Below are 26,534 nucleotides of genomic sequence, written 5' to 3' on the forward strand. Positions count from 1 at the left end.
ACAGCTCTCGGATGGACATCGTCACCCTGCATTGGCACATGAAAGAGATAAGCTGAGGTGGGTTGCTGCCACCAGGTAGATCGCTTGAGTTATAGGGCTTTAGTGGCTACGGTACAGCACAAGCTCCACCGTATGGCGCTCCGTGTGGCTCCCGTCTGGTGGTCCATTGCTCGGGTCCCCACTCTACCCCAAAAAGAGCCAAAACCGGATTCCCAGCGAATCCGGCGTGGACAGTTGGAACCAGGCGTGCCTTCCATCATCGGGACTCTCAGACATTCGGTGTCCCACGTGGATAGATGCCTTCGTCACCGCCGTGTTTCTTTCGATCCCTTTCCCCTCCACGGTCCATTCCATCCGAAGGCTTCATCCTTCTCATTTCTCCCGAAGCCGATAAACCACTGTCTACACGTCATCGCTTGTCGTCGACACTGTTTCCTGGGAGAAGTACAGTCGCAGCTGGCTTCCTCCCTGCCCTCCCTGCCCTGCCCTGTCCATTCCGCGAACCCTTCGCCCCAGGAAGCGAATCTTTTCTCGTGAGAATCCCTCTAATCCCAAGACACGCGTGACTCCGGCTTCGGCGGCTGACAAGCTCCTCTCAGTCACTTATTGAAGGCGTTAGCCTACTGGTCGACGACTAAGACGCGAGCCATGGACGACGAACAGAGAGCAGCTTCGCTGGCTGCAACAGCCACCACTCCAGGTGTCAAATCCGACGCCATCTCCACCGATAGCGATACCGTCCTGACACCAGATCCCGAGGCCCCTATGTCTCCGAATTCGTTTGCTGCCGACCATACCGACCATGCCATCCTCGACACTCCGATCCTGGGGGCCACTACGCCCAAGAGCCCACGACTCTCAAGGAATCCATCCTTCTCCGGCAGCAGCTCCTACCATGAGGACTGGGATGCCCTTCCGCCACTGGACCGCCTGACCGTTCTCGACCTCCTTGATAATTTTGCCTTGCCGCAGCAACTCGAAAAGCTGCAGAAGGGTATCTCCGCCCAGACTGACAAGGTTCGCCGGTCTCGAGATGTCCTCAAGTCCAAGACGCAGCTTGCCCGAGAACGTATGGTCGAGGAATGGAGGCGGCGCGTTCCCTCGGCCGACGAGCAGCTCGATCGCTACCGCAAGCAGATGCGACGTCGCGTCGATAAGCTTGGCAAGCAATGGAACAACACCAAGGCCATCAGCTTGCGAGAGAAGATATCGTTCATCTGTGGCGTTTTGAACATCTTCATTAGTGGATATCTCATTGGCGGCCACCCCGAGCACTTCCACCTGTGGTACACTGCCCAACTACTCTACTTCATGCCCATTCGCTACTTTACCTACCACCGGCGTGGCTACCACTACTTCCTCGCCGACCTCTGCTACTTCGTCAACTTCCTGTTGCTGCTGTCTATTTGGGTCTTTCCGTCGTCCAAGCGCTTCTTTATGGCCGCATACTGTCTCGCCTACGGAAATAATGCTGTCGCTATTATCATGTGGCGTAACTCGCTTGTCTTCCACAGCTTCGACAAAGTTACTTCGCTTTTCATCCACATCATGCCTTGTGCGACGCTTCATTGTATTGTTCACCTTCTCCCCCCTGAGACTCAGAAACTTCGCTTTCCTGCCATCTGGACCATCAGGAACTCGGAACCGGGGTCACCTACCGCCTACGCCAATGTCGTCTCCATGCTTGCGTGGAGCACGATTCCCTACATTTTCTGGCAGCTCACATACTTTTTCTTCATTTCTATCCGTCGGAAGGAGAAGATTGCCGCTGGTCGACCAACGTCTTTCACTTGGCTGCGCAAGTCATATTCCAAGACTTGGATTGGAAAGATGGTCTTGGCATGCCCCGAGGGCTGGCAAGAGGCCGTCTATATGCTGATCCAGTTTGCTTATGCTGTGCTCACCATGCTCCCTTGCCCACTCTGGTTCCTGAGCCGTTATGCATCGTCTGCATTCCTCCTCATCGTTTTCGTTTGGAGCATATACAATGGTGCGACATATTACATCGATGTTTTCGGAAATCGGTTCCAGAAGGAATTAGAGGCAATGAAGGCTGAGGTCATGAAATGGCAGAATTCCCCGGAAACCATGCCGCAGTCTCCCTCCATGATACCCCGCTCTGACGACGTAGCTGGCCCCGAGAAGACACACCGAGCTTCATTGTCTACTAGTCAGATTGTTTCTACGGACGAAGTCGAGCGCGGGAGGGATATGATGGGCGAAATACCGCTGTCAAAGGATGACTCTGACCGAAACCTCGGTGTGGATCAGATCCCACTCCTGGATGAACCGCGAGGATCCCACTCCACCGCAGTTGACGGAGATTACGAGAATGTTACTAGGGAGAGGAAGACTGGTGGGGCGGCCTCTTAGATGAGTTGGATTCAGCGACTCTTTGGAACGGCTCATGGCGATAAATCGGATATTCGAGATGTAGTTGCTCATGTCGGAGCGTTGTGTGGCAGCTGATATCTTGTAACGGTTCTTCTTGGCGCTTGGTTACGTGTTTGAATTACTTGGGCTGCGGTGTATGGAGTGTGTTGGTAGGGGCTGAGTTATCTTGTTCTTTTAGGGATGATAGCCATCTAGTCACGTATACCCCCCCCCCCCCCCCCGTTTTGTTTTGCTAGAATGACTCCAGACTCAAACAGGTCTTTAGATTGGAGAAGGCTACAGTGCAACGAATAAAACATATCATTGATGTTGGCATGCGAAGTATGCGTCAGTAAATGGGTTCTTCGTGGTGGGCTGCTTGTTCTTAAAGTTGACGAGCGGGTGAACATCACGATACAGTTCCTCGTAGTGGTGTGCCAAGATTGAGGTGTTCATTGAGGGGGGAATCATTCACCCGCCCGTAGACTCAGGCTTCTCTCTAGCTACTCGTCGCTTTGCTGACCAAAGATGAACAGAAACAAAATCCGAAACTCGCTTGACAAAAACACAGCTCTCGCTAACTTTCCCTTCCAGCCGAATTTCTTCGATTCATTCCCGGCATCGTCGGGTTGCCGCCCACTTCCCAAACCCAGTAGCAAACCCAGTCCAACCAACACCCCGTCATGATCCGCCCGTTAGCCAGAGAAGTCCTGAACCAAAATGCGACGCCAGTGTAATGCAGATGATCAGCCACCAGGGTATTTCTTCCATGAAAATTAGATCCGACTCGTGAGTATAGAGCTCTCCCAGTCACCCTTCCTTACTGAATAAGAGGGGGAATTCTTGTTTTCTTTGTGTATAAGGCCCTCGCCAGAGCCAAGAGTATCGAGGGAACCGCGGCAAATCCAAACCGGCTGATATCCCATCATGTATGGAGTGCAGTAAGTCCTCCAACCACCACAGAATCGATGCCACCTTTACCGGATGACGCCCCAGTCAGCGAGTCGACCACCAGCTTCGCCCTCTTCCCGGGCTCCAGGACGTCGACCGAATACCGACCAGAACCTCAATGTCTCGTCTCCGGCGCCAGTCACAACAACTCGGCCATCTGGGCTCATGGCCAGATACAGAACTCGGTACGTGTGACCAGTCAAGCTGGCTACTTGGGTCATGGACGGGTACTTCCAGACAACGATTTGATTCTGACTGTATCCATGTGTTGAGACGATCTCATTGGAGTTCTTCGACCATGCAAGATTGCACACTTGGCTACCCGTATCAATCTCATTGATGACGGTACCTTTGACAGTGTCATGGAAGATGATGCGACGATCTGCCGTACCGCCTCCCGAGGCAAGTAGGCCACGTTGATGTGGCGACCATGAGATCGCCTTGACGGCCGCGGTGTGGTCTGAAAATTTCCACAATGGGGTTTCCGAGAGCTTATCCCAGACCATGAGCTTGTTGTCGTTTCCACCACTAGCCAACTGCCCATCCTCGCAGTTCCACTTCAGCCCACACACCTCTTGCTTATGACCCACGAGCTTCCTCATCCACTGGTCTGGGGCTCGGACATCTCGGTGGTAGATTAATCGATCTCGTGACCCAGAAGTCAGAATATGAGTATTCCACGCCAAAGATCCAACTCTTGCCGTGTGACCAGTCATAGTTCTGAGTCTCCTGGCCTTCTCAGCGTCCCATATCTGTACTAGACCCTTGCCAGTGCCAATGGCAAGGTGGGTACCTTTTTGGATCCAAGACACGCTGGTGACTGTGTCGTCCTCCAGTGTACAAAGCTTATTCACTTTGCTCGTTTGGGCGTTCCACATGTAGACACTGGAACCCAGGCCGACACCCAGAATGTTGGCGCTTCCCCAATCTACCAGGTTCAGGTAGAAGTCATCGGCGAGTTCAGGGGCATCCAGGACTTTGTAGGGCACCTTGCTAACGGCTCTCGGTTGACGTCGGGGACTTAACAGCATTTGTTGACTACCAAAGCGAACGGGAGATAAGCTGTAGATCTCAGCCCGAGTATCTAGGTTCGGCCCATGCCTGCTTTGAGGTGTCTTTGACGGAGTTGGATGCCCGGCAACGTGGCTATGATGGCGTGGGGACATGTAGGAGAAGAGGTTTTTGTGAGGAGTTGATGGCGTCAATGAGGACGGCAGGGAGATGACAGAGGCGTTATTTGGAGGGGTATGGGATCGGGTGCCATCGTGAGCGGGAACATGGGAAGAGGTAGGTAGGGCATGATCGGGAGATAGTGTGGGTGTGGTTGCTTGGGGGACTGAGCTCTCAAACAGCTCGGCGCGTAGCAATGTTGAAAAGGTTCGGTTTGCCTCTTCCGCTGTCCCAGCACGTCAGTACGACTCGGTCATCGATTGCCGGGGTGGGAGGGGGTATCATACTCTTTTGGAAGTGAAGTTCGCCGTGGGGGGTACGCTTCTTTTGTTTGGAGGGAGTGGCGGGGGACCCATCCTCGTGCAGCAAGCTGAAGCTGGCCTGGAGGTCCTGGCCTGAGCGAGTCGGAATGAATCTACTAAAGTGTGAGCCATGTAAAATGGCGAGAGCCTATGGAGGCATGAACGAACCGATCACCATTTATCCGCTGGCGTTTGCGATGAGGACTGGAGCCTGGAGTGCTCTCGCGCTGGGGTCGCTGAAACTCGCGTAGCAAAGCGTGGTCGACGGCGTCGACATCAAAGGGACTGGCGCGGGAGACATCGCTCATTCGGGCGCTGCTTCGGAGGGATCGATTCGAGGCGCCGTCAGGGTTGTGTCTCGACTCCAAGCGGCCGCGATCTGAGCGGGGGGGAGGAGTGGCGGCGCGGACAGGGCCGGCAGCGGGGGCTTTGGGTTCGTCCATGACTCTCTTGGAGGATGGAGAGATTGCGGAAGAAAGGCCAGCAGGTTCAGCCGGCAGCGTCATGGTCGTGAGGGGATGGGTTGGTCGATGTTTCGGGACGGCGGTCGGGAGGTCGTAGGTTGGCGGTGGGCAGCTGAGTCGGTAGGGTGAGAAAGATGGTGGAGGTCGGTGATGGAAGGGCGAAGGATGACGGCGACGGTCGGGAGAGATGGAGGCCGGGCAAGACGGTGAGGGCAGATCCCAATCACCGTCCAGCAGGTCTCGACTTGAATCGACTGGAGGTGTTTATCGCATCGTCTCGAGCTCGCATGGGCCGGGTGACAGATCGGCAGCAGAAATGGGCGCTTGGGCGTCAGAGAGAGAGTGAAAGCGAGATATTGTATGTGAGAAGGGAGGGGACGAGAGCGTCGTCGGCGTGGGGAAAGGGGGGGTTGTTAACGCTGAAAGGGTGAGGATGAGGGAGAAAGAGCTGGCGATGTTGTGGTGGATGTGAGGATGTGGTTGAGTGAGGACGAAGTCGAGGTTTGGCTGGCGTTTGCGTTGGCGGGTGTAGGTGCGAGAGTAGGCGCTGGGCTGGGCTTTGCCGGGTCTACGCCTTGGGGAGGGACGCTGGGCCTTTGGGCTTTGGGGGTGAAAGGCGGGCGGCGGGAGGGCCGTTTGAGAGGGATGTTAGAGGGAGGTTGACCTGGGGCCTGGAGGCGCGCTAAGCACAGGGGCTTAACTACACCCAATCAGGCAGCGCGCACACCTGGCTCTCCATTGTTACAGGGGATCGCGGACGGCCAGGAAACGCGCGGGTTCGCTGATCAATAACAACAACTCCAGTCCTACGACTTGGGTGGTCCCGTCCAGTCGGGCACCCCATTTTCCAAAATAAGCCATCTCTCGCCCACACTCTCTCGCAGACGGGTAGGCCTCATAGACACCACCCGTCCCGGTCCCATAGTGTCTCCACTAAACCTATCGCGAGGGAAGCCTCTCACCGTTGTCAATGCCGTTGCTATTCTCAGTCACGTTCTTTATTCTTCATATCCACTGTTGCTGGATGTGGCTTACCAACAAAGCACATGCTGCTCGGAAAACTAGCCAAGGAGGGAGGTGAATCGATGAGTAGATTGACGACATGTGCTATGCAGCTCCAAGCGACTGGCCCTTTCATAAATGTGTGTTCTTGCATGGCAATATTCCTGCACGAAGCCAGGCCCCTCCTCCACGGAAACATAGGCTCGTCGCCAGTCCAGTCCATCCCTGGTCTAGCACTTTGGTCCACTAACAACGGGAGAAATTGGATGCTGAACCCCATGTTGGTAGGTATACTTTGTATATTTATTTGTCCACCTTGTTTGCAATGACACACATATCAGAGGCCTACAATATGTAGGTAGGTTAGACGGATGCTTCAAATAACCGGGAGACAACTTAAGTGGCCTATGTCGCATTTACACCCACCGGACGAGGCCCACCGCTTGTTGGGTCTTGCGCGCATATGTGAGTGGGCATGCCTAGGTATCCTATCCGGCCATGTCCTCGTCTTATGCGCGTGGTGCATCCTCGCGCGCTGCAGTGCGTGTGTGGCCTTGTAGAGTGAGAGACGCGTGCGCTGCCGTGGTTGACCGTCTCACCCTACCCAGCCAAAAACACACTGGCGTGGGTCGACGCCCTGTTGTACGTGCGTGTGTTGTTGTTTTGTTCCAGAAACGCTTCCAACACGGCAGGCGGGACGTTCCGCGCCTGCGTCAGTCGTGGACTCGGCAGTGCTGCTACGTATCAATAGGTACCTACCTGATGTTTTCACCCAGGGCACTAACGCTAGGCAGGGTGCTTCCCTGTACGGATGCGCTGCCGCGCTGGGCGCTCAGAGGCAGTAGTCGACGAGTCCATATGCCGTCCATCAGTGAGAGGGCTGGACGCGTGCCGGCGTGGTCGTGAGCGTGATCGCCGTCTACTTCGATTGGCTGCCGTGCTTTGACGTGCCGTGACTGTCGCCTGCAGTGTAGCAGCACTCCATACCCCCGTACTGTAGCAGCAATCTTGACCTGACCCAGTCTAGCCACCCGTTCCAGCAACCAAGTAACACGGCTGACGGATATCGTTCACCACCCACCAACACCAATACTTTCAGAAGTGTTAAACTGTGTATCCTGCGTAGATGTTAATCTAAGAAATAGTAAGAGTCCAGCATGGCCGTTTCACCCGAACATCATTGAATATCGTTGAATCATACTTGACGTTTCGATATCTTACAAAGCTGCATTTTTGTCATACGCAGGAGCGTTGTGGCTACAGTGTCAAATACAACTGACACTGTGCTTTTCACGTCGAATCCGCGCCCATTAAACTCACTCTTGAGGCTGGTCGCGTCAATGGGCCGCAAAACGCCAGACGCGTCCAGTTCGCGTCCCACCCCTTTCTCCCCCACTCCCCGTCCAATTCCAAAGCCTGTTTAACATTACCTATGGAAGACGAGATAACGCGGCCGTCTCGCCAGGCTCGGGTGTCTCATACAGGCCAACACTGATTGAGACTTACTGAGCTCTATCTTACTGTCGGACTCTTGTTCTGCGAACACCTTTGCTTGACGCATACTTCGTGCATATATGAGACTTGCTCAATTGGCCATGAAGACGTTGAGAGGTGAGTGCATAAAAGGCTCTTTCCTCCAACGCGGGGCCGGCTGTGCCCTCGTTCAAGCCAAATCAGCCTTCGAGGTCATCTATTTGTCATCATTCATCCCATCGCTCGCCCGCTCTAATACAGCTCCTAAGAAAATGGCAGTTCTATATGTACGTGTGCAACGGCGCCCCATGCTACGCAGCACCTTGGTTCTCTCTACCATCAGACCCATCTCAACCAATAAGGATTCCCAACTGCGGAGACCAAGGAAACATATGAGAGCTAGTAAAGAATGCAAGGGCATGGTGATGTCCCGCACCGCCTTTCGATAGGAGGTCCGCGTGAGTGTGTTTCCGGCTCAATTCGTCCCTACGCTTGAGACTCTGCCTGCGCGAGCAGTCTCTCTCGCCATCCATTGCAAACTTCTTCAAATCCTCCAATCACATCCCCGCACACCCCCGCGCATTCCCTCTTCTCCAGTCGCTCACCCCAGTTGCCTCGTGTTAGCCACCGCTCGCCTTCCTCCTTAAGCTCCTCTTCCCGTCTCATCTCGGCCACAATCTCCTTGGCACTCCTCAACCGCCTGGTTGCCATTGTTGTCGTCTGACGAGACATGTGTAGAGTGTCAGAAAGATAATTCAGAGTCTGGACCAAATCCGACGTAATCGTGTGCAGCGCCGTCAGCGAGTTGAAGGCTGATGTTGAAGGTCGAGGCATGTTGTCCGAAAGCGACAGGAGTAATGGTACAAGCTCTTCGATCGTCTCCTCGTCTGGAGGCGGAGCCAGTGGGGATAACAAAGGAAACGTCAGGTTGTGTATTTGGCGAGTTTGGTGGGTCAAATGCGTCGTCAGCGCTGAATGTGCTGTTATCAACCTGCCACTCTTGTTAGTCCGTCAACCTCAAGTTCGGCGTCATGACTCTCACCTCGAGGCGCTGGCCTCTACGCTAGATTGTGATCCGAGGTCCCGCAGCCCGGTCGTAACTCTCTTGAAGACATCATCAGCTGGTCCACCGACATTCTCATTCCCCCGCCGGGCCAAAGATTCCACGGCATCAATCTTGGCCACCAGACCAGGAGGCATGCCGGGAGACTCGAGATCCGACTCTGACCCATACTCGCTCCCGTCGTACTCGCTCTTTTGTCTCTGATGTCCCCGCCGTGGCGAGAGCAAGGTAAGGCTCGCAGGCGCTACCCTATCGCTATCGTGTCCCTGTGGGCTGTTGATACCCTTTGTGCCACTCGCCTCATCCGGATGCCCCTCGTCAGGGCCCAGCGACTCGCCATCCAGGTCCCCATCATCGTATTCACCCTCATCTCCCGAGTCCGAGAATGCATCTGCCAACTCATCTGCCAAATTCCCCATGCCATTCCCGGCGGCTGCTCCCCCGCTGGCAAGCACGCTCATATCTAACTCATCGGTTTGGTTGAAGCTGTTTCGGTACGGCGTCGACGAATCTTGCACCGAGGATTTAGATAGGCGTCTGTTCCGAGGCGAGCCTGAGTAGCTATCGAAGGCCGAGGAGTTCCGAGAGTGCCTCGGGGTATGCGGCGAGGATGGCATATCGGTATCTGGATGTCGGGCAAGGTTGTCGGGGTTCGATAAACTCGAGGCTCGGCACGGCCAGAGCTGAAACCCGCGATTCGCGACGACAGTCAGGGAGGGAGAAGAGGGGAAGCGGCTGACGTGGTCCGAGAAGTTGTCAAAGAACTGCCGTTGGCTGCAGTCGCAGCTGGTGTGTCGTGGGTGGGTTGGGGTGGTCCGGTTGTCGAAGGAGAATCTACTCCGTAGGCGCAGCCTTGGTCTTGGCTGGTAGCCGTGCCTCCTAAATGATATTGGGCTTGACTATTAGCACCACCGCCTCAGCTAATGACGCGTGAGGGAGCCGGCGGAAACAAAGCTGGAGGTTGGCAGGCCGATGCTGTCAACTCCTAGTGTCGAGGAAAGCGTGCCTGTGTGCCACACGTGCATTAATCATAAGAGTGGTACTAAGGCCATCCGCCGTGTTGTTGCAATGACTGTTCAACTGTCAACGCTGTCGTGGCGGTCGATGCAGTGGGAAGCGAAAGTCGAGGTGGATCCATGATGAACTCGGCATAATGCTACCTTGTGCTCAAGTATTTCCCCTCCTCTATGCAGTAGACCGAGTACCTGCTTCTTGGTACCCGATCACGTCGGGTTTCATTCCACTAAACGACCTCCCTGCCCCTCGCTACTGTGGCTGGGCCGCCACATCCGCCTGCGGCTGCTGCACGGCCCACCATCGCAAATCGCACGTATTGAGTGTGCCTCTGCTGAAAACCCCACGTACCACCAACCTGACCTCACAGCGCAACTCTTTTCTACCAAATCCTCAGTTTCCCACCACCCCAGTCATTTCGAATCGTTTGCCTTGACTATCGCCTCCTTACTGATCTACCTTGCTCCTCTGCGATCTCGAATACCGACCGGAAGCACTCTAAGATGGCCACATTTCGCCGATTTCGTCCCGACGACGTGAACAAGTTCTCCAAGTGCAACCTCGACCCGCTCACAGAAACATACGAGCTCAACTTCTACCTCCAGTACCATGCGAAATGGCCTTCCCTCTTCCAGGTGTGCGAAGATATAGATGGGAATATCATGGGATATAGTGAGACTGGCCATTGGGCGTTCTAGATTGTCAACCTAGTGCTGATCCTCCGTCGACAGTCATGGGCAAAGTGGAATCATCCCCTGATGCGTACAAGTTTTCCGAACACTACCTCCCGTGGCATGCGCACATCACCGCCCTCACTGTAGCGCCCGAGGCCCGAAGATCTGGCATTGGGAAAATCTTGACCGAGCAGCTCGAGCTTGCCGCCGACGCGAACAATGCTTGGTTTGTCGACCTGTTCGTCCGAAGCAGCAACCACCGCGCCATCACTTTCTACAAGAACCTAGGCTACAGTGTTTTCCGCGTAGTCAAAGATTACTACGGTGAGCATGCGATGGACCCGACCAAGTCAGGAGAGGATGCCTTCGACATGCGAAAGCCCATGAAGCGGGATAAGGACCACCAGCATATTCGGGACGATGGAGAAAACCACGAAGTTGAGCCAGAAGATGTCTGGTAAGGTCGTGTTTTGGATCGTATATTGTCCCCCCAAACCTCCTCCCCAGCTTCAGTTCTCACCCCTGCGAGATTGAGTGACTAGGTTGCTGTCAGAGCCAAGCTCCGTCCGCCTCATACACGCTACCGCTCACAAAGGAGCTCTCCGGACCAAGCAGGAAGGCAATCACATTCGCGCATTCTTCCGGGGTGCCCTGACGTTGGAAAGCACTCGGCTCATCAAACGGGGCGTCCTCGGGCCGGCTATGAATGTCCCACGCCTTTTGCATTAAGGGAGTGAGTATTGCCCCGGGGGCAACTGCATTAACCCGAACCTCTCGTTTGCCGTTTTCCTTGGCCGCCGCTTTGGTCAAACCGACTACGCCGTGTTTGCTGGCGTCATATGCGCCATGCTTGGCGAATCCTATGCATACTAGTCAGAAACCGGGAACCTTATGGTCAAACGAGTTACGAGCACGTGCCCTTGATACCGTGGATGGAAGCAACGTTGACGATAGATCCACCATCGACAACTCGGCGCAGCTCTGCCCGTAAGCAATACATGGTCCCTGTCAGGTTCACCGCGATGATCTTGTGCCACTCGTCGTCTTCGAGCTCTGCGACTGGCCGGATCCCATGGTGTTTGCCGATGACGCCGGCCACATTCGCGGCACCATCGAGTCGCCCATATTTGTCCACTATGCTATCCAACCATCCCTCAACCTGATCTCGCTGAGAGACGTCAACTCGGGTGACTGTGAAAGGGACTTTCTGTTCCGTAAAGTATGAGGCGGTGGATTCCATTGCGGCGGTGTCAATATCTGCGACACAAACAATGGCATCTCGCCGAGAGAGTATTTTGGCTGTTGCGAGGCCGATGCCGCTTGCACCGCCCGTGATGGCGTAGACCTTTCCCTGCAGTGACATAATTTGTAGCAACAATCGGTGGCCTTCAACGGTGAACTGAGGGTCCTGTTTTGAGGTAAAATAGTAGCAACGAAATGATATTGATTTCACGGATCTCTGCAGTCTTCTCTGTAGATGTTTGAAGTAGGAGATCAGTGGATTGGAGGACGAGTTTACATCCCCCGCATCTGAAAGTAGAGCCGATTGGGGGATAAATGAGTACACAAGACGAATCCGGACACGGGGCAAATCCACCCTCAGCCCCATGATTGTGCACCGACCCTTCCAGATGGGCGGGATATTCAGATCTAAATGTGTAACAAGGCGCTGGCTTCCCAGTGGATTGAACAAGTTTCGGGTGGATGGAAATGCCGCTAATACACCCTGGGCGGCCCAACCCTTGAGAGATTGGCCATGAAAATTCAGGTCCTCAGTCAGCCGTTGCTGAATTTCCCGAGGCAGTGGATGCGAGTTATGACCTGCAGCGGATAATGTCCCGTTTGCAGCTCCACCCCACGCGGCCTCAGGGAGGCCGAATTGGCCACTCGTCGATGGCGGCAAGTGGGTTTGGATGATCAAACATGTCGTCAGCAATGGTATCAGGCTTCAACCAGTCTTGGTTTGAGAATGTGTATTTTTCGGTGGATTATTGAGACGTTCTCGGTGAGCCGCAAAGTTAGGTACGTCGGTTATAATGATAGCTAAAGAGTCGACCGACTCCGTGTCTGAGAGAGCACCTGGGCATATATGTTTGTTCCGAAACCTATCATTTTGGTATCTCCTCGAAGTTGCAGAAACCCAGTTACCTTGTGCAGAGTCTGCGTCTCCTATGTGACCGGATGATGAGCGAGCCCGCCGTAACGGTCAAAAGTGTAATAATCCGGGGTTGTGGGGAAGGACAAACAAGCTCAGGTACAGGAACCTGAGGCTGACGACCGTTCAGCGAGTACAAGGGCGCTTTGCTGCTAGAACTCCCCGCTAAAACTGCTCACTTAAGCCCTCTTCCCACTGAAGAGGCCTGTGTTTATAGGTACTCCATGCCAGCGAGAGGTAACTAGGTAGGTACCTAGGTAGGGAGTTGAGAGATTGGTGGCTCGTGCACGGCCACACAAGCCACCAGCCACTGTTCGGCTGCCTCGTCGGCTGCCAGCCATCGTACCGCACCCTAACAGGAGGTACCGGATGGCTGGGCTCAAGCTGGTATGGTACCCTTGCCCAAAATGTAGGTACCTTACAGTGCCTGTGGCCGGAGAGTTTGCCTCCTCCGCCTCACTTTGCTTGTGGATGGTGCGCCCGTAGCTCGCTTGGCCAGCTGACGGACAGTTCGTCTCCCCGGCGCCCGCCATCATCCAACCCTTCATTCCCATCCTCCATTTCCCCCATCCAGACCCGTCCTCATCTGTCATCACCTGTCTACACCTGTTACCTCTTCTCTTTGTTCTCTCCCGCGCATTCAGGCAGCTGGCAAGCTCCTCTGCCACCCGCCGGATACTATATTCTGCACCTACCCGTGCCCGTGCCCGTTCCTTCTTCCTTTTCTTCTCCCACTCCTTCCCCAACCCTACCTTCGATTTTTTTTCTCTCCCTTCCCTCCAGCCTCATCTCAACATCACGGCTCAGGATTGAGACATCACATCACACACCATCCACCTCGCATCACCAACCTGACTTGTTGCCTTTCCTCATCCCCGGCAATATTAATCAAGATGGCGACTACCAGCATGGATTACGAGGCCGCCAATGGCGATCGCTACGAAGGTTCGTCCCTGTCACTCTGCCTGTTGGATGCGCGCGCGCGAAGACGCGTCTTCCGTCCACCCGCACCACACCCTCCCTTTCCAACCATCTGGCAATTCACTTACTGTTTCATCTTCAGACGAGGGCCCCCGTTATGAGCGCGACAACCGAAGCGCCTCTCCCCGTCCTCTTCGTGACGACAACGACGGCGGCCGCCGCCGCTCTGCGTCGCCAAACGGTAACCCCGACAGGTAAGCGACCTCCAACATTTCTTTTCGCAAAAAATGTTTCGCTCATACACTACTGCAGCAACATGAAGGACGTCTCTGGACCCAGAGATGATGATGACGGTGCCATCAACCCCGGATCCAACCTCTTTGTCACCGGCATTCACCCCAAGTTGTCCGAGGGCGAGGTGACGAAGATGTTCGAGAAGTACGGTGAGGTCGAGAAGTGCCAGATTATGCGCGACCCTCACACGAAGGAGTCTCGTGGTTTCGGTTTCGTCAAGATGGTCACCGCCGACCAGGCCGATGCTGCCAAGGAGGGACTCCAGGGTGAGCAGATCGAAGGCCGCACGCTAAGCATCGAGAAGGCTCGTCGAGCTCGCCCTCGTACCCCTACCCCCGGCAAGTACTTTGGTCCTCCCAAGCGAGGTAAGTAATTGCTTTAACCCATTGTTTGTCCTCGTCTCATTATTCTTCTCCCAGACCCTCGCCCTCGCTATGATGACCGCCGGCGTGGCGGATACGGAGGTGGTGGCGGCGGCGGCTACGGCCGCGATGACCCATACCGTTACCGTGGCTACGAACGCAACTACGACCGACGTTATGAAGACCGTGGTGGTGCTGAGCGCGGTGGCGCGGAGCGTGGCGGCACTGAGCGCGGCGGCGGTCAAGACCGTGCCAGCGGCGGCGGCAGCGGTGGTGGCAGCGGTGGCGGCTATGATCGTGGCTATCGCGAAGAGCGACGCTACGAGGATCGAGGTTACGGCCGCGACTATGACCGCAGCTACGAGCGCCGTGACCGTGAGGAAGGCTACGGACGCGATCGATATGCTGGACGCGAAGACCGTGATCGCTACGGTCCTCGCGGCGGTGCTCCCGGCGGATATGAGCGTGGCGATCGCCATGAGCGCGGAGGCGAGCGTGATGCTCCCCGATCCCGAGAGCCTGCCGGTGGTGCTCCTGCTGGTGGTGCCGCTGGTTATGGCGAGTCTGCTTCTCGATCCGAGACACGCGACCCCTATGGAGGTTCGGGCTACTGAGTGTCGCATTACAAGTACCCGCTAATCCTCCTAGGCCCCGACCGCAACTAAGTACAGACTGTACAGTCGACCCCAGCTGTCTTGAGCCGACAACTGAATACCGGGGTTGAGTCTCGAATCTCCTTTCCTTGACTTCTTGTTTTGCTTGTTCGCTTTTCTGTTTCTTTCTTTGCTTTCCTTCCATGGACTACAGCAGACTCTCGATTAGGATCTGCTCACTCAGGAGTTTCGTGTGATTGCGACGTTAAGGGAATGGAATCAAAAAGGGTACTCGGCCTGCATCAATAAGTTTCTTGTTGCTGGTCGGTTTGCGGCGACAAGGTCACAGATGGACCACGTATGGCAGCTTCCGGATCTTTGCAGAATCAAACACTTCATCAGTCATCGCGTCTATCGACGACTCCTTGATAGCATTGTCAACACACCACTCAACAGATGTCGACGTCGGCCTTGACGGGTGAAACCTGTGGATCAATATACTCACCATCGACTGCGGAACTCGTTGCTCGCAGCCTCCTGTACCGTTTCACACATCTCACGATGGGCTTTGCGAGTCGACGTCGACCACGCCAATCGAAGCTGGCCTCCGTCGCTCTCGGCAGCTCCTGCTATCGCCTTGACTGACATCACTCATTAAACCAGACTTGTCCGTAAATGTGTCGCCTATCGCCAAACAATCGCCCATTCGCTGTAATCAATCACCTTGACGCCATGCAACTCTTGATCGTGGGCCAACCGATGTCACTGAGGAGAGACTAGGGTAAGAAGAGGCGGAGTTGGCAAGGATCAGAATCATGGGTTTGTCTCTCATCTTCCCCTTCCATGGCTACATTATGACAATGTGGGTGGGTGATGGCATCCAAACAGCCACCTGGCTCTGCCCCGGCTTGGCGCATTGCTTCTCCAGTTGAAGCTTGCGTCTAGCGAAGGATACGGTTGGAAGTGCGATGCTGATGTTGACAGATGCCTTTTATGCGGTGGCCCGTTAAGCCAAGTCATAGACGCGTTGATTCGGTTGGTTGTGTCGAGGCTGAACCCTTGCCATTGACACAACAAGCCCGGTTGGCAATCCAACAGCGCCAGGGGGGGGCCAAGCATGATGCATACTTATACCCTTGAATGTTCTATCTCGCCGCTAATATAGTCCAGGATCTTGTCCTTCCTATGACCTTCTGAAACTACGTTCGACACCATTTGGATGAGTACTTGCTGCATCAAGTAATGCATGCTATTTCAATAGCCATGTTCATCTGCCGGTTTGAGTTGCGCCAGTCTCGAACATTGATTACTTGAATTAATTACAAGCCTCTCTGAGCCAAGTGACAAGATGGTAATATTATTTGAAGACGAAAGAAAGACTGAACCACCTTTACCAAGCGTGACGATTATACCTCACATTGTTTTATGGCTTATCCTCAGGTAAGTATATGCTCAGTTAGCTCTGCATGGTGTGAAAAGCCCCTCGTGTAGCCAAAAGGAGCTCAACCAATCGTTCAAATTGAGTATTCATACATCATTATAGACAATTAAATCGTCGCTCGTTCGGTACATGACCTGGCTCTCGTTGTGTATACATACCATGCACGTCGACTGTCCTTGTGACACATCCCAAGCCATCCGTCTCATTTGTTCTCAAAATCTCTCATCCCCCAAACCTGCGGACTATACCTAGGCAGGTTTCACAACTTGTCGTCATTAGTAGGTCGGTTAACGCTCGCACCAATGAGCCAGCCGACGCCAGACACCAAGGTTCCAGTTGCAGCTTCTCTTAATTGGTCTCTTTTCCTCGTGCGATGCTGTTCTTGGTCATCTTCATCAGTACTTTGGGGCTGTGTGGTGCCTTGGGCAATCCCTTGCAAGCTGGATAATGCGGTCAAATTCCTCGATGCCACTCGAGCCGTCGCCCGTGAAAGATCGAAAAGCGACATAGGTGACTCATCTGCCTGGCGTGCAGCAGCGCTGGCAGTGATATTCCGAGGCGGGTAGGCCTTGTCTGGATCGGGCCCATCGAAGGCTCCTGGGAGGTTGCGAAGATCGCCGGCGGCATCCCATGCGTCCTCTTTGGCAGCTTCTTCTTTGATCGCAGAGTCGAGCTGCTCTTCACAGCGGCGAAAGGTCTTTAGGACTTCTTGAAGTTGGTTTGCCGGTGCGATACGCAACGCCGTGGCGAGACACTCGATGCGCTGTTCAAGGTGTCGAATTTCAGGGTTCCCACTGGCAGTTCCAAGATGAGTCGGCTTCTGAGATGTCTCGGTGCGGGCGGACTTTCCGGCATCTAAAGCGGCCTTCCATGACCACTCATCATCACAACCCTCCGGCGTCATGGAAGTTGATGTACCCAGGCGGCTGACCACATAAGAGTATGCCGTCTCGAAATCGTCCTCCCTCAATGCTGCCTCGATGCACATAGCGACAATCCGTTTCTCCGTCATCAAGCGGTCCACATCCTGTCCAGCTGCGGCCGAGAGACTCTTTCCGAGTTTGTTGGATGTGGGCAGGCCGGCACTGACCATGTTGTTCCCAAGCTCCAAGAACTCCTGCAATCTCGTGTACGCCTTTGCGTTCTGCTCCAGGACTCTTTCAATAATCGAGATGGGGTCCGAGTGTACTCTAAGCACGACTGGGCTGAAGGGCTCGCCTTGTTTAAGCACAAGACGATAGTCGCTGAGGGCATGTGTCGCTTTTAGTAGCGCCTCGATTCGTTTAATGCTCGGAAGTCCTTTTCCTACCGTCTTTGGGAACGCGTTGATTCTACCTGGAGTCAGCAACAGCTTGACATTCAACAGGCCCAACTTACATTTCGTTACACCTCTTGAGTCCTCCCCTTGACCGGTTCGGGTTGGAAGCATTATCGAACGAGCCAAGAGCGCAGTTTTGTACCGTACTCTGGACGGCGTCTGCAGGAAGAGGTTTTTCTAGAGCATCTTCATACAAAGATCGTGCAAGGGTATAGCCTGATTAGAGTCATCAGCATTGTTCCGCAAATCGTCGATAACAAAGACGTACGCGAATTGGAGAGTAGGGCTTTAAGTATCTCCATCTCAATATATGTCGCGGACATGGTCCCAAACACGCCCTGAATAGATCCGACAGAATTTGTACTGTTTGCGCTGCCCCAGTTCTGAAGCCACAAGATTTCGTTCCGTGCGCGAATCCAGCAGGCGTCATCTGTCTTTGATAGATTGGCAGACAGATTACGTAGCAACCTCGTAAGTTCACCCTTTTGCTCCCCCGGGTCTTGTATGAAGACGAGGTCACCGGCTCTTCTCACGGTGCAGGGTACGCCAGCGCGAGCCAAGAGGAACGCGCTCAAGACAAGCGCCATCAAAAGGTTGGTTGAGCAAGAATTTGGGTTTGTCAGGGGGTTCGAGGTCTTCAACAAGTCATTCCTCATGTAAGTGGCCGTCTTGGCACCAGGGAAAGCGTTTCTGTCAAGCTCGGCTATGGGAGCCAGCACAGACGCTGCTGATTGAAGAGTTTCATTCGAACCTTGGTCCATGAGCGACGCGATCTTGCTGCATATCTTGTATGCACCTTCCAGAGCGTCTGCGGTGGCCTCGGGTATCAGGTATGCAGAAGCCAAGGCGGCTTGGGCGTAGCTAAGGTCGAGGTAGCGTTGTTGAGGCTCTTGGAACCACATATTGACGTCGTCAATTAAATCGATATACTCCGGACCGTCCCATTGTTCGATTACCTTAAGGGAAATTCTCCATGACTTGGACGCCTGTAGAACAAGCCATTCGAGAGCCTGTTCCCAACCAGGGCACGACATTACTGTCGTGGCGCTAGTCTCGGTAGACGAGGCGTCCATGAAAGATTCCTGCTTCCATCGGCTATCGTTATACAGCCAAGGGCCAACTAAGCCACTAAAGTCGCGCCCAACGAGGTCATAACTGTCCTCTAAAAGTCCAGTCTCGGCTAAGAGGTAATCGATGGCGGTTCGGTCTGGCAGGTTGTGGAATTCGAGGAGAGAGTATCGAACTGGTTTCTGGGGGTAATATTCGTGATTTCTCCTCAATAGAGGCAGCACCGTCGAGACAAGCCAAGTCTGTATGGCTGGGGAGTGTTGGAGGAAGGGAGTGAGCAGGTCGGGTAGCTGGGTGAGCATGCCGGCCTCCTCGTCCATCCTGTAGCCTCTGAGGAGCAGAAAAGAGGTCAAAGAATCAGTCGGCCCATTGACTCCTTCATCCGAGATGGATAGGTGTATAAGTCGAAGCTTCTTGACTTTCCTAGAAGCTTGATCGTCCGAAAGGCTATCGACCACGGTGGTATCGAGGGGGCAATCCAGTAGCGACGGCTGCGCGTCATCGGTGGTCAAGGCCAGAACAAATGAAACGTACAGTTCCGGCTTTATCGTCTCGGGGAGGTGTGTAAGAAGAATTCGGAGCACAAGGTCCTGGCGCAAGACGGCGGCATGTTGCGCGGTCAGAGATGACAGGCTGTTGATGTCGGCTTGCGTCGCAAAGTGGACAGCAAGGAGGACCACCTTGGCTGGGCCTAAAGGAAGAGGGGCAGCCATGGTGGGAGCTTCCACGAGACGAGCCCGTCAATCAGTAGTGGCTTCTAGACCTTGGCTTATGTCGCGCTGTCGAGTTGTCGTGCTGTTGTGACCGTAGCTCGGAATCGTTGAGTCTCGTCGTGGAGGTTTCGCCATGTGGATGGTCGACTAACAGATGCCAGCTAGTACGTAGGTCGCAGTAGCTCCCAAGGCCCGCCCACCATCACCCACCGAGCTTAGAGGTACGTGCTCATCCACAGAGGGGCATGGATTATGCATCTATGCGTTACATTCACCTATCGCAATTATATGTCGAGGTGGTCAATGTCATGTCCCTAACAGTTGGAACATTACTAACAGCTTGTTGTTCTCCGATTCTGGATGTACCATTGATTAGTGTCAACCCGCCCCGTCGCCATAGCCAATCCCTGTGCAGCGATTTGCTACTCGGCCCATGTACGGGTCAACTCACGCCCGGAGCCATCTCATTGCCAATTCAAACGTCGGACGGACCCGCGCAACTCAACGAGCGAAAGAGCTTACACCTTCTTGACCACCTAAACGCCTCGACACGCACCAATTGGCTCAAGATGGCGTCGGGATACGGCATGCATGGCGGTGAGTTCAACCAGAGACCCTCCCCGGCAGCCACAGGCTGACAGCAACACCACGGTTTCTAGGCCCCGGCCGTTGCTTTCCCTTCTGGCAGGAGGTCATGGCCTGCTACGTCGTCAACACCTCGGCCGATGACGACTCGGGCAAGAAGAAATGCTCTCCAGTTCTCGAGGACTACTACGAGTGCCTGCACCACAAGAAGGAGGTGGGTTCCGACACCTCAGAGACGCCCGTGCCACCACATGAGCCACGGCACGTTAGGTTCGGCACTGACAGTCAAACAGCATGCGAGAGTCCTGGCGATCCAGGCCGCGTACGCGCGAGCCGAAACCTCGACGGCACGAGACAATGCGCCGAGCGCGAAGCAAATACGCAACCTGGGACTTCTAGATAAGGAGGAGGACACCAAAAAGGTGCTGGGGCAGAGCTAGGCGGCTGGCGCATCGGCGAGTGCAATGAAGGGCCGGATGGCATATGCGTTGTTACACCGGCGCCGACTGTATATGACGAAGGAATAGATGTCCGTTGACCATATTTCATGTCCATCTGCTTCATCGCCGATGGCATCCGAACCTGCCTTTAAGCCGTGAACTCCGGCATTCAGGAATAGCCTCGCCGGAGGATGTGTGTATGTTATGTTGGAGAGTTCGACTGCCAAGGTGGTTTGAATACCCAAACACGGGTTGCAAGAAACAACGTGGTTCTGTGCATCAAATGCCTTAGCCTGCCGTACGGATGATGTCCAGTATTGTGGTTGGGTAGGTACTCGGAAGGTAGGTCGGTTGCTAGGGGCTCTCGGCCAGCTGCGAGCAGCTGTCTGTCCCTGCCAGTACCAACGCACAGCATCAAAATTTCTCTCCAATAGCCACAGGCGGCAAGAGCGTCAACATGTGACGGTGACTCCTATTGTTAAACTTGACTGTTGGTCTACTCGCAAGCCTGCCCCGAAACGGCAGACCAAACCACACTCCATGCAACTTCCTCTAACTTGACGACCAAGTTGGGTTGCAGCCCGCCTTCGATATGCCTTGCTTTCGGGGACTCGACGTCTCCATTGTCACGCATCCTGGTACCAAGAAACTCCCCGAGTTTCCTCATTCTGACGCCTCGTCTGTCCGGATCCTCCCGCCGACTAGATGCACATCGAGCTCCTGGGAGTCTGAAGCAGGCGGTTCGAACGTAGATTCGTCCCGAATCCAAAAGGTGAACCCACTAGTTTCTGTATACATCCCATCTGCACCAGGTACGCTACCGTTGTTCTCTCTGTCTATGCGTCTTCGATTCATAAGCTCAGATTCTGCAGGCTCCCAGTTCGGGGTTCACTACTCGATCAATCGGATACCAGAACCCCCATGCCAACTCTACTTCAAGATCTTTCTGAACGGAAGGAGCATCGCAAGCTGGGGAATCAACCCTGCTGTTCAGTCATCCGGCTCCGTTACACGTGCCCTTTTTGAACCGGATGATCGCTGGCACTACAAAGAGGACGGAGTCCTTCACCGGAGAGAGGGCATCGAGGCCCGCTGCTTCTACTTTTTGCCCAATTCCAGCAGGGCTTCAGTAGCAGAGGACGGAGGCCTAATTGAGGTTCAAGTCTTTCGATCCAAGGGTCGCAAGCGACGGGCTCCGGTATTGGGCCAGCACCGAGGCCAGGAATCGTACGGCATAGCGTAAGTCCTTGACCTTCTAGCTATCTCGTCTTGGCATTTATTGACACTGTAGGAAGCTCGCCATCCGGAGGTCTCTTGGAGAGTCCAGAAAATGCCTACTATTACGATTGGCTGTTGATCGACCCTAGGGAATTCCCGTTTGTTTCCTTCCGCTTCCACTACCGCTCATGGACAAACCTTCGCCAGTTGAGTCTGGTCCCGGCACATGCAATTCTCAATGGCTCCGACACTGATGACGACCACGTCAAGTCACACAATAACACCCCCGTTTCCTCTCGGGAAGAGCACACAGACAACTCCGGCTCTGCTCTCGCCCTAGGTGGGAATACATTGGAGGATAAAAATGAGGAAGATCTCGTAGCGAGGCTCTTGAACCTGCTGCAACTACCAGCTCCAACATACCTACCATCATTGAAAACGAAGACGATAATCAAGTCTTTGCCTCATGCATCTACCTATCGCCCCCTTCCTGAAATTCCTGAGGTAGGTGCAGCCTCGAGGAAATCATACGAATCCTACACGCCTTCGATCGCGCCTTCTCTACTTCCTTACATTGAGGAAGAGTCGATGGAAGCTGAGGAGGCCGAGTTTGGCATGGCCACTCAGATACCAATCCGATCCAATTCGCTTGTTGGAGGGAAATCTCAAACCTCGAAGTCACGGGAACACCAATCCGAATATTATAACTCTGCCTCTTCGCCTTGTGCTTGGCCACTGGGTGATGATAGTCGAGACGGGGAACTGGCAGTTCATGTGTCTCGGTCTCAACATCCATCACTAGCAACCGGCGCACTAGAAAAGCGCGAATGTCGAATACACGAAGACGCTACGGTGGATGAGACTTTGGTGGCTGTGGAAACAGCTCTCCCTTCACAAACCAGTCTATGGTTGAACGAGAGTGAATGGATGAAGGGTAGCCCTCCCAAACTTAGCCAAGCAGTCCTGGCTTCGTCCGCCCACGGTGTCGAGAACCCATCGGTAAAGAGCACGCGAGCCATAAACCACCCGGACATTGATGATATCTCAAACACGAAGAATGCTCAAGAGGGGAAGGCAGGTCAGGCCTTGACTAGACGTCTAAGCCGTGGCGATGGCTCTCTCGGGTTAGAGGAACGTCGTCTGGCGGACTGGATTTGATTGATGATTGCGGAACTCTGGCCAGAAGGTCAGAGAGCAAGCTTAACTTTGTGCTGGCAAGTAGATGACGGTCCATCATATGTGTATGTAGTCGAGGTAGTTGAGGAAAGTTCTGGTAGTTGAATCTAGTGTCATCTGATGTATCTTCAATATTGAATGCCGTTTGTCATCAGTGCATGGAAACCTGTTCTTTCTCAGCCAGAACCACTGCTCGTTGGTTAACGTGCAGAAGTTTCGCACAAACAAGAGTTTGAGACAAAGCTAAAACGCGTGCTTCGGTGGTTTTGTGTGCTTAGAATTGGCATAAGAAACTCGCGAAAGGATCTTCGTGGTCTCCTTGTTAAATGCGAGTTTTTAACGTAGTGGTAGACAGTGGCCGAGGGAGATGTTTCGGTGCCAGTGTCATTGGCTGTGGTGACATCCCGTTTGTGCTGCAGCCGGTTAGCAGACAGTCACAGAGCGTGCCTGCCTGCCTACGCTTCGACAACAACAACAACAACAACAACAACGACGACGACGACGACGACGACGACGACGACGACGACGACAACACCGGCAGAATCTTGGGGCGTCCCTAACACCAGCCTCAACCATCTCCTCGTACGACTTTTTTGAGCAACACCTTCAGCTGGATCACAACAACAACAACGGCAACAACATGGCCGACTCTGGCTGGCTGCGGTTTCTGGGCGGTACTCGGGCTCGTACATCCAGAACTCTTGCTTCGCCTCGCTCGGAACCTGCCCTTCGCTTGCTCCATCAGAACAGCCAAGTTGCCGATGATTCGCATGGTCAACAGCGCAAGGCTATCTCCCGTCTGTCAAGCTGGCATGGTCTAATGGTAGCCACCTCTGTGACCGCAAAGGGGAATGACGAGCCGAGCAACCACGTTACCGGAGAAGAGGAAATGGTCTGGCATAACCCGTCTATTGATCAGATGACAGAGGCCTTGCGTGTCGCCATGATGACAAAATCAGTCGTCGAGCGGTTACCCATCGAATATTGCTCGCACATTATGCATCTTATTGAGGGGTATAGCATCATCAAGGAGAAAACAAAGGCAGTCGAGAGGGAGCTAGTAGAGACGAAAGCCCTACGTCAAGAGGAGTATGATGAATACAGGTCAAAGCAGGAGGATTGGATGATCCGAGAAGCCAGGTACAAGGCTGAGGTCAAACGCCTTGAGGTGTTTATCCATCAGACATCGGATACTGGCCTTGAGGCTGTGGCACTGGCCAGATCTGGCAGCCTCCTCAGGGCTGAGAGGAATATCTCAGCAGAGTTTAAAGGTGAGAACGGTGTCTTTGGGGAGCTCCTTGACCTGATGAACCAGGCTCATGTGTACATATTTTGCATGTGGTTGTTGAGCTGACAGTGATGACGATATCAGGCGACCTAGACGACGGTGATGATGAAAAGTTATCATTGCATGGCCAAATGCTTGGGCACCACAGTTCCATTCGTATGAGTCTGCCTCTGCCATGTTTGACTTGAAGCTAATCGCAAATCGTACAGTTTCGCGGCCACGAATCGTGGATGCCAACAGCGATATCAGACTGAGTAGGCGACTCAGGCGGCATATGACCGCAGTTTCTCAGGGACAACGTCATGCCCATCACAGTGAGGAGTGTGCAAGCACAAAAACAAGCATTCATGTCGAAGCATTTGAAGATACCCCATTATCGGCCTCGTTAAGCGCTGGAGACATGTCTCTGCATGAAGGCAGTGAGGATATCAAAGATTCAAGCAACTTGGGTGCACCTCTAGACCACCGAGGCCGTTCTGATTCGCGGTCATGTTCGGAAAGTCTGAACGATAGACAAGAAGCCAAGGCGCCGCGTGCTCGCCATCGCCGACAGTTCTCGTTCGTGCCAGGGGATGACATGTCGGCAGTGCCAGGCCTCACGGCGGCCAGTACAACCCCGAAAGGACGTCACAGGGGGGATGAGACACAAGCGGCGTCCGGACGCAACCATAAACGCAACCACGGACGGCTGCATAAGTCCAGGCCATCGGAGGGGAGGCCGGCTACCGAGAACAATACGGACACTAGTAAGCCTCTTGACGGCGAAGGAACGGCAGAGCGGAGCAGCCAGTGACCGATGAGTGTGGGTTGGGAACTTGTAAGTCCTACCCTGAGGTGGAAGGCGTGCGGCTAGGACTGGAGAGTCTTGGGAGTGTCTTGGGGGTGTCTTGGCAGATCAGGCGAGACTCGTCGGATGAAGCGGTGCCAAGAGTAAAGTTGGGTCAAACTTACAACGGCTGAAGTTTGATGGTTTGAGGCCGAAAAAGTTCACTCTCGCGTGGCGTCGGACGACTTGTTCTTGTCAAAGTTAATCGGACGGGGGACGGAGCCGAAAAGGGCGGTTAGAGACAGGAGGTTGGGGTGACCGGCCGGCAAGCTAGGCTTCAGCGGTTGATGAGGCACAGACGGAACAAGCATGGCGTGGGAGTTGAGTTTGAGAGGTTGTATGATGTGACACGGGATCTAGTTTCTACGCAGGAGTTTGGCAGCGGAAGCTTGCCTTGAGAGCACGATAGACGGTGCCGAACTCTAGATGAGACAAAACGTCGCAGTTAGAGTTTGGTTTGGGCGACACAAGACGGTGGTTGGAATGCAGTCGGGGATGGGGCACGATGGTGATGCTTAGCTCGGGACCAGATGGTGAGGAATGTGACTGAGACTATCATGGCAAGGTCGGATGGCGGTGGTTAACATTGTGATAGTGATACGCCTACCCTGGCAACTACTTTTGCTACCCTAGAGGCCAGATGGGGACCGAGTTAGTTCAGAGCAGCACAAAACATGAATGATTCATGCTGCATTCGGGTAACGGGAAGATGCGATGGTCTCGATTCATTGTCCGTGAAATCCGGCTTCGCTTACTCTGTCATGGTGTTTAAGGTTTTGCGTTTTTTTGTCGTTCACTATCATTGAGTTGGTTTTGAGGTTGGATGCCTAGCAATTTACCGACAAAGAGGCCGATATAGGCCGATTGATTGACAGATGATCGGATATAAGCAGTGTTTTCGGCGACAACCGCCCAGCCGCCCAGCCTCCTTGATTTCCCTTACACTCGCAAACAGCACCGTCGACAAAGGCACAGTAATGCAAGCAAAGAAAGTTACCGAGAGTGGGCGGGCGTGCTGCGCTGTGTAACTACAGGGGGTGTGCCCGGTAAGATCCAGCCAAATGGGTGTCATTACGGGGCAAGATATGGTGGAGCCGTCATGCACGGAGTGGTGAGAAGCGAGAGTGAGGGCCAAGGGCGAGGGCGAGGGCGAAGGCGAAGGCGGGGGCGAGAAAAGAAGAAACGAGGAGGTGATAGGTGAGTGGTCTGGCACCGCAGCAAGTGGTTGGCAGTCGCGGCCGAGTTGTGGCAGTTGTGGCAGTCGCAGGTAGTGAGGTAGTGAGGGAGTGACTTCCCCACCCCCCCTGGACGGCGATAAGCGAGCCTCGATGAACCCAGATCCTCGGGTCTCCAGTCATGCAACCGTACTGTGCGCGGGGAGCGTCGGGGGGGAAACCACAGATGTGTCTGGCACTGTATCGTACAGGATGCGTCTTTGCTTTCATGTTTGCCGTACGGTAGCTGAGACCGGTACATCGGCAGGCCGACAACGATGGATACACATGAGCGTGTGCCAGGCAGTGGAACAGATGCAGCTGTGTTCGTGTCCGTGTCGGCGTGCCCTCGACCGTGTCTTCGACCCTGTCCTCGCCGCTGTAGCTGAGATGCACCCGAGGACGCCATGTGAATGATGGCGAGCGAATGGGCACG

General features: G+C 54.2%; 13 protein-coding genes across 13 annotated transcripts; 7 read left to right on the plus strand and 6 right to left on the minus strand.

The window, feature by feature from the left end:
• The first annotated feature begins 203 nt into the window (after positions 1-203).
• BGZ61DRAFT_510367 (uncharacterized protein) lies at positions 204-2,615 on the plus strand. Its single transcript, XM_046252059.1, has 2 exons — positions 204-533; positions 600-2,615. Exon 2 carries the CDS (start codon positions 649-651, stop codon positions 2,371-2,373), a length of 1,725 nt encoding a protein of 574 aa, XP_046096291.1. The 5' UTR covers positions 204-533; positions 600-648; the 3' UTR covers positions 2,374-2,615.
• Positions 2,616-3,350: 735 nt separating this feature from the next.
• Positions 3,351-5,239, minus strand: BGZ61DRAFT_499567 (WD40-repeat-containing domain protein; the record flags this gene model as incomplete). The annotated part of the gene is made up of 3 exons (XM_046251422.1): positions 3,351-4,720; positions 4,782-4,909; positions 4,965-5,239. The coding sequence occupies 3 exons, from the start codon at positions 5,237-5,239 to the stop codon at positions 3,351-3,353; spliced, it is 1,773 nt and encodes a 590-aa protein (XP_046096292.1).
• Positions 5,240-6,638: 1,399 nt separating this feature from the next.
• BGZ61DRAFT_485448 (uncharacterized protein) lies at positions 6,639-7,823 on the minus strand (the record flags this gene model as incomplete). Its single annotated transcript, XM_046249709.1, has 5 exons — positions 6,639-6,797; positions 7,048-7,275; positions 7,464-7,487; positions 7,583-7,692; positions 7,769-7,823. 5 exons carry the CDS (start codon positions 7,821-7,823, stop codon positions 6,639-6,641), a joined length of 576 nt encoding a protein of 191 aa, XP_046096293.1.
• Positions 7,824-8,202: 379 nt separating this feature from the next.
• BGZ61DRAFT_150459 (uncharacterized protein) lies at positions 8,203-9,592 on the minus strand. The gene is made up of 2 exons (XM_046237363.1): positions 8,778-9,592; positions 8,203-8,726 (listed from the first exon to the last, which is right to left on the minus strand). Exons 1-2 carry the CDS (start codon positions 9,413-9,415, stop codon positions 8,222-8,224), a joined length of 1,143 nt encoding a protein of 380 aa, XP_046096294.1. The 5' UTR covers positions 9,416-9,592; the 3' UTR covers positions 8,203-8,221.
• Positions 9,593-10,039: 447 nt separating this feature from the next.
• Positions 10,040-10,991, plus strand: BGZ61DRAFT_150479 (acyl-CoA N-acyltransferase). The gene is made up of 2 exons (XM_046237364.1): positions 10,040-10,484; positions 10,544-10,991. The coding sequence occupies exons 1-2, from the start codon at positions 10,316-10,318 to the stop codon at positions 10,945-10,947; spliced, it is 573 nt and encodes a 190-aa protein (XP_046096295.1). The 5' UTR covers positions 10,040-10,315; the 3' UTR covers positions 10,948-10,991.
• A 44-nt stretch (positions 10,992-11,035) lies between these two features.
• On the minus strand, positions 11,036-11,849 carry BGZ61DRAFT_539745 (uncharacterized protein; the record flags this gene model as incomplete). The annotated part of the gene is made up of 2 exons (XM_046254825.1): positions 11,036-11,346; positions 11,414-11,849. 2 exons carry the CDS (start codon positions 11,847-11,849, stop codon positions 11,036-11,038), a joined length of 747 nt encoding a protein of 248 aa, XP_046096296.1.
• A 1,685-nt stretch (positions 11,850-13,534) lies between these two features.
• On the plus strand, positions 13,535-14,397 carry BGZ61DRAFT_300272 (uncharacterized protein; the record flags this gene model as incomplete). Its single annotated transcript, XM_046238680.1, has 4 exons — positions 13,535-13,586; positions 13,705-13,816; positions 13,875-14,221; positions 14,276-14,397. Coding segments are annotated over 4 exons (633 nt in total), but the record flags the coding sequence as incomplete, so codon positions are not given.
• On the minus strand, positions 14,312-15,141 carry BGZ61DRAFT_150511 (uncharacterized protein). Its single transcript, XM_046237365.1, has 2 exons — positions 14,509-15,141; positions 14,312-14,443 (listed from the first exon to the last, which is right to left on the minus strand). Exons 1-2 carry the CDS (start codon positions 15,014-15,016, stop codon positions 14,394-14,396), a joined length of 558 nt encoding a protein of 185 aa, XP_046096298.1. The 5' UTR covers positions 15,017-15,141; the 3' UTR covers positions 14,312-14,393.
• A 1,370-nt stretch (positions 15,142-16,511) lies between these two features.
• BGZ61DRAFT_369148 (Sec39 domain-containing protein) lies at positions 16,512-19,351 on the minus strand (the record flags this gene model as incomplete). The annotated part of the gene is made up of 3 exons (XM_046241941.1): positions 16,512-17,583; positions 17,630-17,786; positions 17,839-19,351. 3 exons carry the CDS (start codon positions 19,349-19,351, stop codon positions 16,512-16,514), a joined length of 2,742 nt encoding a protein of 913 aa, XP_046096299.1.
• Positions 19,352-19,692: 341 nt separating this feature from the next.
• BGZ61DRAFT_464029 (uncharacterized protein) lies at positions 19,693-20,848 on the plus strand. Its single transcript, XM_046247462.1, has 3 exons — positions 19,693-19,948; positions 20,011-20,150; positions 20,230-20,848. Exons 1-3 carry the CDS (start codon positions 19,921-19,923, stop codon positions 20,374-20,376), a joined length of 315 nt encoding a protein of 104 aa, XP_046096300.1. The 5' UTR covers positions 19,693-19,920; the 3' UTR covers positions 20,377-20,848.
• Positions 20,849-20,850: 2 nt separating this feature from the next.
• On the plus strand, positions 20,851-22,165 carry BGZ61DRAFT_403065 (uncharacterized protein; the record flags this gene model as incomplete). Its single annotated transcript, XM_046243098.1, has 3 exons — positions 20,851-21,188; positions 21,249-21,615; positions 21,672-22,165. Coding segments are annotated over exons 1-3 (1,080 nt in total), but the record flags the coding sequence as incomplete, so codon positions are not given.
• Positions 22,166-22,192: 27 nt separating this feature from the next.
• Positions 22,193-22,889, plus strand: BGZ61DRAFT_464032 (uncharacterized protein). The gene has a single exon (XM_046247463.1). The coding sequence runs from the start codon at positions 22,210-22,212 to the stop codon at positions 22,750-22,752; it is 543 nt and encodes a 180-aa protein (XP_046096302.1). The 5' UTR covers positions 22,193-22,209; the 3' UTR covers positions 22,753-22,889.
• Positions 22,890-23,259: 370 nt separating this feature from the next.
• BGZ61DRAFT_523268 (uncharacterized protein) lies at positions 23,260-24,851 on the plus strand (the record flags this gene model as incomplete). Its single annotated transcript, XM_046252580.1, has 2 exons — positions 23,260-24,041; positions 24,268-24,851. Exons 1-2 carry the CDS (start codon positions 23,411-23,413, stop codon positions 24,849-24,851), a joined length of 1,215 nt encoding a protein of 404 aa, XP_046096303.1. The 5' UTR covers positions 23,260-23,410.
• Positions 24,852-26,534: the final 1,683 nt, after the last annotated feature.

Source organism: Ilyonectria robusta (assembly GCF_021365365.1).
Source record: "Ilyonectria robusta strain PMI_751 chromosome Unknown BGZ61scaffold_36, whole genome shotgun sequence".
NCBI lineage: Eukaryota > Fungi > Ascomycota > Sordariomycetes > Hypocreales > Nectriaceae > Ilyonectria > Ilyonectria robusta.